Source organism: Acinonyx jubatus, chromosome F2 (genome assembly GCF_027475565.1).
Source record: "Acinonyx jubatus isolate Ajub_Pintada_27869175 chromosome F2, VMU_Ajub_asm_v1.0, whole genome shotgun sequence".
Taxonomy (NCBI): domain Eukaryota; kingdom Metazoa; phylum Chordata; class Mammalia; order Carnivora; family Felidae; genus Acinonyx; species Acinonyx jubatus.
The window spans coordinates 49870073-49882317 of NC_069394.1; the positions used below are offsets into that span (position 1 = coordinate 49870073).

Below are 12245 nucleotides of genomic sequence, written 5' to 3' on the forward strand. Positions count from 1 at the left end.
CTCATATGCATTTCATTAAGAGAGTTCAAGCACAAACTATAAATGTAAGTCAAAGGATGATAATCTCTGGAGAGTGAGGAGAGACAAGCATGACTTCCCTTTAAAGGAATAGGACTATTATTCCCTTTCTGCCTCTATTTTCTCCTTCTCAACCCTTTCCTGTGTTCCTGTCTTCCTTGCTCAGGTTCCCCAACATGATTCATCTAGTTATCTAGTCTTTACTAATGTCCTCAGTGCTCTTTATTTATTGTTTTTCTTTGCACTTATCTGACAAAAATCCAATTCTGAATATGTTGGCTTTCTCCCTGCTTCTATCAGGGCTGATGCAAGTCAATGGAGGAAATCCCACAGCTGGGCTGACCAATGTCTCTACAACAGTGTTTCTTAAAGTGTGGTCCCCAGACTGGTAACATCAGTATGATTTGGGAACTTGTTAGAAATGAAAGGCCCAGACTCACTCAGTCTACTGAATCAGAAACTCTTGAAATGAAATACAACAATATGTATTTTAACAAGTTTCCCAGGTAATCCTGATACACCATAAAGTTCAAAAAATACTACTGTATCAAATCTTTGTCTTTAACCTCAATTTGCTATTGGTACTAGCTGTTAATCTTTATATGTTTTCTACATCAGTGATCCTCTATGTTTTGCATACTAGCTTCTTTAAATCTCCATTTTCCTCAAATCTGTGGTCCTGCCTGTCTCTCCCCACTCTCCAGGGATCATCACCCTCTGGCTTATATAGTTTGTGCTTGAACTCCCTTAAACACCTGCCATCAAATCCTCAGACTTACTGCAGTTAGTTTCAGTGCAAGAGTGTTCATTTTCTTTGTGTTGAAGGCCAGCCCATACACCATACCTTTCCCTTCAGCATCAGGAACTTTTTCTCTTCATTCAAGTTCTCTCTCTCCACTGGCATCTTCCACCCAACCTCGGAGCTGTCAGCACAGAGTCTGACCCGGGGCTCGAACTCACGAGCTGCGAGATCATGAACTGAGCCGAAGTTGGATGCTTAACTGACTGAGCCACCCAGGTGCCTGGGGGGTTTTGATTTTAAGTGTCATAAAAAGCCCTGTAGGATTTTAAGCAAGGGAGCAACATTACCTGCTATATAGTTTATGAAGATTTTACCTTTCTTGTGTGGAGAATGGAGTGCATGGGCTAAACCAAGAAAATCTGTTCAGCTGTAGTGGAGATGTAACTAAATTTGGGTTATGATTTGGAGGTAGAGTTAATGGGAGAGGATGGAGAGAATCAAAGGTAATCCTAGTCTTTTTGTTTTTAACAACTATGTGGATAATGATGTTGTTAGACTGGAAAGGGTTAAGATGACTGGAAAAAAAAACAAGAATGTTTTGTTCATGTTGAGTTTCAATTGTTTATTGGAGATCTATGAGAAGATAGGCATATGAATGCTTGAGTTTAGAATTCTAGGAAGAGATCAGGGATAGAAATATAGATTTAGGAATCTTTGGCCTATAGATGACATTTGAAGCTCTAAGGAATCCTGGGAAAGTATGTAGAAAGAGAATGTAGCCTATGACAAAGTTCTGGGCTACTCTAATATTTAAAATGAGTAGTAGCCACTTGTATGGCTCAGTTGGTTAAGTGTCTGACTCTTGGTTTCAGCTCAGGTCATGATCTCACAGTTTGTGAGTTTGAGCACACATCAGCGTGCACTGACAGTGCACAGCCTGCTTGGGATTTCTCTCTCCCTCTCTCTCTCTCAAAAAAATATATATTATTAAATAAATATAAAATAAATAAATAAATAAATAAATATAAATTAAATATAAAGATAAATATAAAATATAACTTAAGTATAAATATAAAATATAAAATAAATAAATATAATTAATTATTAATTAAATATATAAAAAAAATATATATCATGGAAGTATGGAGTGAAAATTTCTAACATAAGAAAATGAGAATGAGCAATTGGTAAGGTAGGATATTTTCTTAGAATTCTCCTAATCAATTCTCAAATTCTGCTGAGAAGTAAATGAGAATAAGGACAGAGAGGTAACGAATGGAAATGGGAACATGGAGGGCTCCAGAGACCCTGGCAAGAGCAGTCACAATAGAATGGTGAAATCAAAAGTCTGATTAGAATGGGCTGAGGAAATTAAGTTATTGAATTAGAGTCTGGCCTGAGGAGAAGCTGAAAAAGTTGTTAAGTTCTTCATTCTAGTCCCTCTCAATAGACTTCTGAAATCAAAACCATTCAAAAAGTAACCAAAGCCCTTCAAACTGAGGCAGGCTTTTGGAGAAATAAGGGTGGTTATTAAAGACTCATATTTGAAAAGTTTAAATGAAGGTTCCATGCAATTTAAACAGAACTGGAATGTTAAAAAATCAATACAGAGCTCTATAAATGAAATTACTGACAGAGTGGTTACCATGCCAAAACAACGACCACCATGTCAAAATTAGTTAAGTAACAGTAAGTATTATTAACAAATTGGAATCTGATATTACCTGGGATAAGTCAAGTTTAATATGATCAGTCCACAGAGATATTTGAGAATTGGCAACACACACACACACACACACACACACACACACACTCACACTTGCCCTCTCATCATTTTTATTAGTCAATCCCTTTAAAATAGTATGTTTAGTTTCATGGATGATAAAATATGAGAGACCGCATCTTCATCAGCATAGATTTACCAAGTCCTTGGTGTGAGTATATAGGTAAGGACATCAGAAATGAGTAGTATGATTACAACGTTGGGAAAATAAAACACATAAAGAATCAAGTCTTGGCTAAATCCTTAGCTCATAAAAACTGGTTATCAAGCAGCACTAGCACTGATGATGGCAAACTGGCCATATACCAAGGGTCATCTTAGTCTGCAGACTGTAGAAACAACCGTTGGCCATACAACTAGTAAAGACAATTATCATCACTGAGTGATACTATTGAGTGAGAGAGGGAGCCATGTATCTTCCAGTAGATGGTCATTCATTGCCAGGATATTATATCCACATGTAGTTCACATATAATTGCACAAATGCAAGATTCCTTTTATGATGGAGCATCCAGAAGAGACAACCTTTCATTTGGAACTTCAAATATAACTAATCTCATATATAATATTTCAACTGTCCATTAACTTACTTGGTCATATTTTAAGTTGGCAGAAATGTATTGAGCACTTATTATGTGCAAAGCACTGTAGTGATGTTGCCTTACATATATGCATATAAGAAATAAATAACCCCCAGATATTTTATCCTTATTTTAGAATGAATGAGTGGCTGACATTCTGGTGCTGTTACCAAAGTGTGTGAACACCAAATGTTTAGTTCCTACCAGCTCATGACCCCCATCTTCATCGAAGTCCTCCTCTATCCCATCAGTCATCTCTTCTCCATCCGCATCTGGCCCTCCTTCAGCAGGCTCCTCTGTAGAGTGATCTGCATTCTCTGACACACATTCATCTTGGATCAGCTCTATACTCTCTTCCAATTGCTTCTTCTGAGCTTCTGGTGGGGGAGAAAGCAAATGACTACTACCTTGGGTTGCTCATGAGCCATTTGGATAAACCATGAAAAAACAGTCTATGAAAGGGTAAATTCTGTGTGAGGAGGATAAGGTAATATTATGTTCTGGTTGAATTTATTCAGTCATGTAAATTACGTGCCTAATCTGTGTGCATTTTCATGGAAGTATGTTTACTTTTAAATGGAATTAGCAAAAATTAGGAAATCTAGATGATACTAGTATATAAAGAAATAAATATTTACATAAATAGATGGATCTTTCCAGCTATATATATTCTTTTCTAATAGGGATATACTCTTAGAGGAAAAAATATAACAAAAACAGAGGGTAAAAATCACATAAAACATAGAACTTGTTCACTGAACGAGGGAAGATGAAGAAAGCTCATTGACAAGTTCAAACTTAATTGAAAAAGACAAAAATTCCCCAAGGAAAAAAAGTACAAAAGCACATGTGTTGTCTGAACATGTCTATGTGAACAATAATTTGAAATTTTAGAGTCTAGATTCTAGACTAGACTAGAGTCTGACAGATATGGTTAACTGCAGTGGTTACGAATAAAATTCTGGTGTTAGATTTAATAACTTTGTTATGCAAAGCCAAAGTGGTTAACCTTTCTTGTGCCTCAGTGTCTTCATCCATATAATTAGGATAACTACTTAACTTCCAGGGTTTGGAATAGTGTTTAGTAGAGTTATTTGCAAATAATAAGTGCTCAACAGATGAAGTTACATTCTACATTAACAGAATTCCCTACAATTACCAGGGTGTGCATGCTCCATTTACAGAAATTCACTCTGATGGGAATTATGCTGACAACATAATAAATATTTCCCCTAGTGGTTGGTTTTCATGAAAACATCAAGAAGCATTGGGTATTGAATAAATGAGATCAGTTACTGTACCTCCTTCTCTTAACTTATTCCCATGTATACATGGCTATCTCAAAAGCTGGGTGATTTTCACTCATTTCCATCATTGTAATTTTATCAGATAATTATCCCATTATTTGATTTGAATTTTAAGAGATGCTACCTTTTAAGCTTATATAGTTATATTTTTATGGCAATAAAGACAGTTTATAGAGCCAAATAAATTGAGGGGTGTTCATTCCTAGTCTTTTTCAAAATGTGAGTTAAAGAGAAAGTAAGCATTGATATACATATATTTTGACTCAGCACAAATCTTTTCAAATACAAGTAACATGTAAATCAAGAAACTGATAAAAATGATGTATAAATAAGCAGGTATCCTCTTCTATAAATTGTTTAAAATTGTAATAGTTACTTGTGTAAATACATGTGTTTTTGCAGTTTAATTCTCCAAATAATAAAGTTTATGTATTGAAAATAAGGCAGAAGGATAGGGTTGTGCTCTGGTCCTGCTGTCAGAGGACAGCATTCTAGTTCCAGCTTAGCTACTTGCCAGTGGAATCATGTGCATTGGGCCTGGCCACTCGGTCAGGTCCTTTAAATGTACTAGGTCAACCTTTCCTCATCTGTATAAAAGCTTTGATTAAAAAAAACCTACCTCTGGGGTTGGCTGTGAGGATTAACAGAGCTTCTATTTTGGAAATGTTTTGCATACTATGAAGGACTACATAAATGTGTACTGTTACATACAAAAAGGAGACTGTGTGCTCCTCACTGTGAAAGTGTCAGGATAACAACACCAGTAGGCATGGAACAAGAGGGCTGGTAAGATCAGGAATAACTGAGAAACTTGTGGGGCTGAGGCTCCATTTCAGAGGAGGAGAAGAGCTGGTAGGTCCAAAAAGGCTAAAAATAATTACTACAGGCATCTTAAAATGACAAAACCTAAGGTCTTTTTCTTCATTTACTTCCCATATACAGACACAGACTATACATTTCATGATGTTTTTCTATCAACTTGTCAGTTTTGTTTTTTTCCACAGATCAGCATAACTACTGTAGTGATGATGTAAATTCTGCTTTGAAAGCTACACTTTTTATCTTCATATATGTGAGTGTACTGATGAAAGCAAGTAGCTTAAATTCCTTCTTCTCTGATGTCTTATCTACATCACTTTTAGCATAGAAAGTCTTATGAAGACTTTAAAGTGATTATTGTAAAACTTAACCAAAAAGTTTAATTGGGAGAAGATTACTCAAGTTTCTGGATTAAAAGGAAGGCAAATCAGGCAAGAGACACAGACACAGACCATATGCTGAACTTAACTGTTACTGAAAATTGCTAGTTTTTATTCATCTCACCTTCTTTCCACCTATCACTGACCTCTGTAGTTCTTGACCTTTAACCTATCTACACATTCATGACCAGCACCAATGTAGAAAAAACTGTGATGGGCAGACTAGTTTGAGCACTGAAGTTTTGAATCTCTGCTGTTGATCACATCCCATGCTCTACCTGATAGCCTCTACTATGGCTGACCCTTTGGACAGCACAATGCATCTGGCAACTCTGGTTTCCATCCTTCAGCCTTTCTCCTTAGAGTGATTTTTGTGTTTATCATTTGACCCCTCCCTTTTTGCCACTCTAGGTTACCACTCGTTCAAAATACCACTGCTGTCATGACCTGGTGCGGATATTTCAGGACTGAGAGAGGAATGGGCATTTGGGATTGGACAATTATTATCCTATACAGTGAAAAATGTATCGTATAACTTTTCCTAAAGCCTGACTTTCTGGATTTTAGGTCATTATGTTTATTCTTTTGTCATAATACACAACTTAGGATTAATATTATTTTGGAAATTCATTTGGCTTGACATATACATTTCTTCTCTAATGATTTTCAGAAGTATTTGTTCTCTGGAAACCCTCGCTTTTAATGTTGAAAGTAATATTCTTATTTTCCCCCTCTAGAAAATTTTTGGCCAAAGAACCACAGAAGATTTTCAGAGAACCCATGTGGGATCAGAACTTAAAGATGCCTAGCTCTCATTTGGCTTTGTGTATCAATTTGTTGCAGTTATGTTTGAAATCCATGCTGACTCTCCTTATCTTCCTAAACTGAATGACATCCCTTCTTCCCTGATAACCAAAGCCCAAATCAAACATTGTCTTATAGTTAGTCTACTCTTGTCTTATCCTTCTCTCTGTGGTGTTTAAGTTTCTTTAATACTAGAGCTATTGCCTCAAAAGGTCATTGTCACACTCAAAGGGGATAATATAGATGTTTATCTTCTGTAAAGTGAAAAGTGCAATACAAGTCAGTTATCAAGAAATAGTTTGATTTGCTCTGTACCCCTTACTGAATGCCTTGTGTGTAGAAGAGATAATATAAGCTATTAGAAACGATATAGAATTTAAGATCCATAATTCTGTTAATTACTAATCCTATTAACTATAGCTTTCTTCCCTAAAAGAGGAGCATGAAAATAGCATCTTTCAGAGAGTTGTTGTGTACTCAGATGAGTGTTTTAAAATGTAAAGGCGACACAAACATGTTATCGTAACAGGCTCAAAAATGGTTATTGAGTTGAACCTGTATTATTGCTCTAGGCAAACAGTTTATGTCAAAATCGTTCATTACTATTGACCATTAAGCATCTGCATTACAAGGACAATTTGGGCTTTGACATGGTCCCTTCGTTTCTGTTTAGACAGACATAATGTTTTAAGTTAGTCTCTGCTTTTTCGTGTATGTTATACAACATACATGCAACTCCTCTGACAGCCAATTTCAAAGGCAATAGTGTTCAATGCAAAAAAAAAAACAAAAACAAAAACCTAGGACTCATCTTCATTCATCCATTAATTAAGTTGAAGGCTAAATGCATGGAAGACATTATCTGGTTTGAGAAAAAAAAACTTTAATTACAATGGCAGTCAATTCATAGCAGTTTAACAGAAATACAATCAACCTGTACTTCAGTAATACGTAGTCATCATAGATTTTTGTCATTACCTCATAAGAAATGTTATAATCGGTAAACAATGATAGGTTCCAGGAATAAAATCACACATGAAAGCACATCTTGTTTATTAAACTGTTGGTTCACAGTTTAACAAGCAGTTTTGATCCAGTAATTATTTTGTTGAAGTGGAAACAAAGCAGCTTGTTCTATTTTTTATGAGTAATTATCTAACTTTATTTCTCCTAGAAATGAGGAGTATTTTTTAGTTTATTCCTGCCTTTATAACATTTTCTTCACCTACATAATTATTTTTTCTGTTTATCACTTTTTCCTTTTTATTGTGAGTGTTGAGCGTATATGTACTATGTATGTGTGTGCACGCCCATTTATGTCTCTACCACTAAAGTTCTTTGGGGAAGAAACATTGTTATTCATCTTTGTAGCCCTGATGGTTCACTCAGAGCCTTACATGCAAATGAAATATCTGCTGAATATATTCATGAATTGTGATGGGACCAAAAAATGAAAATAAATGTGTGGGTGTCAAATTCTTTTCATAGAGTCAGAGTGATTGTTGAATTTGGCACCATGGTTGCAAAAAATATGAATCCACAGAGGTTAAAAGAAACATCCTTGTCACATTTTACATGAGAGTCCCATACCATTAAGTCAAATAAAATGTGGGGTCTAAGAGTTTCTTAGAAGATTGTTCCTTTTTACATGATAAGTCTTCAGGAGAAAAAATAAAATGTGAAGTGTGCAAGGACCTATGGGAGGATGGCTGCTTTGGAACACTGGCATCTTTTGGAGTCTCTGCTGAATTCTTTAAGTCTGAATGACAGGTTGGCCATAGGATTTCTTTGGTGGGCAGAGTGAATTTTAGATATTTTTTGAAAGAATGTATTAAGAACCAAAAATCTAGCAGCTATATGCCTAAAAGATATCTCTAATATTACATAAATAAGGATTTCAGGAGGAAAAAAAGGTTATGGCTCCAAGTTAGTGAGTGCTTACAAAGTACTGACCATGCAGCATGCATTAACCACAGGCCTTGAGACATCCTGCAAGGTAGGCCTCTTTATCATTTTCCAGGTGGAGAAAAAAAAGGTGCCTGTGGTCACACAGTTAATGAGTGCAAGTGTTCGAGTTCCTACTTAAGGTTTTCTGTTTCCATAGCCTGGGCTATTTCCTAATATATCTCTAGAAAAAGGCCTAATTTGATAGAGCTTTGAATCTCCTCAGTAACCAGATAATTTCAAATTAAAGAATGAAGAAGTCTGTTTGGTTAGGGACACATGCTCCAACTAAATAATGGTTATCAAAGGAAAAGAAGTACAAGTGCTAGTTAAGTACTTCTGTTTATGGGAATATGCCTCAGGCTTTAAAAAGCCACGAAAGAAAGGAATTTATATTAAATTTCAATCTTCATATTCAAAACATTTTTTGTATGTCTCATTTCTATTTCATAAGCGATATATGATATAGAAAACAAGTTAGAATTGTTGGGATATATATTCAAAGTATTTTCATTAAATTCAGTTTGCTGCATAGCTATTATCATTAATATAACTCTGAAAATTGGTTGAGTTGGCAATTAAGTTTTTTGATGGGCTGGCTTAATTGATAGCTAATTACTAGCTAAATTGTACTTAGCAGATGGTTGGAAAGAATGTTGATATAAAACAGTCACATTATTCATTAGAGTCAAGCTAGTATTCTATAACTATTGTTTTCGCATACCAGTATAAGCTGTATTTAAAAAAATTCTATATTACAACACCTGTATATAGTATGAATTTAACTCAAAGATTTCAATAAATGCTTTTTAAAAAGATACAACGTATTATGCATGGTATTAGTAATAATGACATAAATGAGCATAAAGAAAGTTTCATAGGATAATTGCTTTCACACTAAAATGTCAGTTACAGAAGTACATTCCTGGAGAAAATGATCTCAAAGTTGTTCTCATTGAGTACCCTGGATTGTTAAGGTCACCACAGACTCAATATAAATAATAAAAAAAAATATGTTTAGGTTTGAAAGAGACAGAGACAGAGTGCAATCCGGGGAGGGGCAGACAGAGAGAGGGAGACACAGAATCTGAAACAGGCTCCAGGCTCTGAGCTGTCAGCACAGAGCCTGACGCAGGGCTTGAACTCACAAACTGTGAGATCGTGACCTGAGCTGAAGTCAGATGCTTAACCAACTGAGCGACCGAGGCACCCCCAATATAAATAATTTTTAAAATTACAGACACATTGTGTTTATTTAAACCTCACAATTTTAAGGAATAGATATTAATTTCCCCCATTTTACTTTTTAAAAAATGTTTATTTATTTTTGAGAGAGAGAGAGTGTGTGTGTGAGCAAGTGAGGGTCAGAGAGAGAGGGAGACATAGAATCTGAAGCAGGTTCCAGGCTCTGAACTGTCAGCACATAGCCGGACATGGAACTCAAACTCACAAACTGCAAGATCATGACCTGAGCTGAAGTCAGATGCTTAACCAACTGAGCCACCCAGGCACCCCAATTTCCCCCATTTTATTTATTTATTTATTAAAAAATTTTTTTTAATGTTTATTTATTTTTGAGAGAGACAGACAGAGTGTGAGCGGGGGAGGGTCAGAGAGAGAGGGAGACACAGAATCTGAAGCAGGCTCCAGACTCTGAGCTCTCAGCTCAGAGCCCGATGTGGGGCTTGAACTCACAAACCGTGAGATGATGACCTGAGTGAAGTCAGATGCTTAACTGAATGAGCCACAAAGGCACCCCAACTCCTATTTTACAAATTTCAAAATTTATGAATACCAGGTACCACACAACTAGTAAGTTTTGGGATTGGATCTAGTTCTGTTTGATTCTTAAGTATGGGGCCTTATAGATGTCTTGCTAGTGTAAATCTATTTGCCACAAGGAGGATGAATTAAGGAGGAAGCAAACTAGAAGTGGGGTGACTGGCTACCAGGTGAGGCTTTGGAGGATGAAAATGTTCTAGCTGCTTTGTGGTGATGGTTGTACTGCTCAGTAACATACTAAGAAGTCATTGAATTACACTCTTGGAATGGGTGAGTTTTATGCCTATGTAATAAAGCTGGTAAAAAATAAGATGAGTTCATTAGAGCAAGTGAGAGATGAGGGCTTGGGTACAGGCAATAGCACTGGCAAAACAGAGAGAAGAGGTAAAAATATGCTAAGGTAACATTTTGCAACACTGGTTGTAGAAGGAACAGAAAATGTTAATTTGGCAATTTGATTCACAGGACTTATAGAGTGGTGATGTGACAGAGACTGGACACAGAGAGTATATTTAGATAAGAAAGTGGGGAAAAAGATTTCTATTTTGAAAGATGGTGATTATTACCAAGGACCTTAATGTATCCCTCAGCTCCCTCCTGACTATAGGCTCCAGACCTCTTTTTTCTTAGAGCATTTACTTTAGAAAACTTGGAATTGTAAAGTTTTTTTTATGCCCCTTTGAGATGTAAATCTTTTGCAACCTAGGCCTGTCTTTCTTAAAACCTAGAAGTCATCCCCTTGAAATGTAATCATCAAGAAAGATAGTCTCTGTGGGAGAGTAGAAGCTTATCTTCCATAACAGTCAATTAGCAAACACAGATGGCCCAGTCATACCAACCAACCTCTGTACTAATGTCCTCTAATACTTTTCCATTAGCTTACTCCAGCGTTTAAAAATTATCCTGCCTTTTGTTTTAGTAGCGTTCAATTTCCACCCCCTACTGCACTAGTCTTGACCCCTATTGCAATAGTCTAGAATAAAGTCTTCCTATGCCATGTTAATAAGTGTCCAGTGCAATTTTCTTTTACAGTTCCCTGAGGGATAGCCGTTGGAAATTCTGCAGTAAGCAAAGGGAAAGGTTTTGATCCAACTGCTAAAGACGAGTCATTTTCTTTTCACAACTTTAAATTTAGCTTCTTTAAAACACTTAATTTTTGTAGTTAAATATTTCCACAAGACTTGTTATGAAAAAGAGCAGTCTTCTGTTCCTACCTGCTCACCATTTTCAGCTCTTTTAAAGGCTTTCAACTCAGCTCATTCTTTTAAATATATGCCCTCATATTTCTAAATAGGTGTTTCTGTTGCTGTCTCTTGATCAGTCTTAGGCTTTACCTATTGATATCATACTTAGGAAGCTGAGGACTCAATTCTCTGTCATACAATCCCCACTTACGTCCCATCACTCTAGGGAGTTACACTGTAAATTAGATTAGATCAATGTTCTGTGTTTACTTAATTTTAAGTATGAAAATGCTTTGTGCAGCTAGGTTGTTAGTATATAACACATAATTTTTCTTTCTTGAACAGTATTATTTTCTTTGGTGTTAAAAAGTGCCTTGAACTTTTCATCTTATTTCGTTTTGTTTAATTCAGTTCCCTGTGTACAGATACATATTTGTGCCAACTTTAACTAGACCTGTAAATCTTGTTTCAAACCAATTCACTTACCTACCCGTTAGCCATTCTATCAATTTCATCTTGAAAAAATCTCTCCCGGAGCTTTTGAGTTGTTCGGATTTCGATTTCTTTCTGGGTCTGTTGCACAGCTCATATGCTAGACTCTCCTTTACCACCATCCTGTGATTCCCCTTGCTCTTGCCTCGGGATTTCCCTGCTTTGGGAAAGCCACGTTTCTCCTTTCTTGGTTTACCTGCTGGTTTTTGTGAACTACTTCCTCCGGTCCTTTTCAGGGGAAGAGTGAACTGGAGATACATTTTTTGATATTTATATATCTGCAAATGTCTTTACCCTCACATTTAATAGTTTGGGCATTAGGTACAGAATTGTAGCTTGTAAATGATCTTTCCTCAGAATTTTTAGGGTATGTTTTCATTGCCTCCTGGTTTTCAGTGTGGCTGTTGAG

The 12245-nt window shown here is 36.1% G+C and overlaps 1 protein-coding gene across 9 annotated transcripts in view; it reads right to left on the bottom strand.

Annotated features, from left to right (window-relative positions):
- Positions 1-12245, bottom strand: part of RALYL (RALY RNA binding protein like) — a 704475-nt gene that overhangs the window by 35243 nt on the left and 656987 nt on the right. For 8 of the 9 annotated variants that reach the window (XM_015080486.3, XM_027064306.2, XM_027064304.2 and 5 more), the window contains one exon: positions 3329-3501. The exons of the other annotated variant lie outside the window; for it this stretch is intronic. In XM_015080486.3, the coding sequence (XP_014935972.2) occupies positions 3329-3501 (173 nt within the window). The remainder of the gene's footprint in view (positions 1-3328; positions 3502-12245) is intronic. 9 annotated transcript variants of the gene reach the window in all.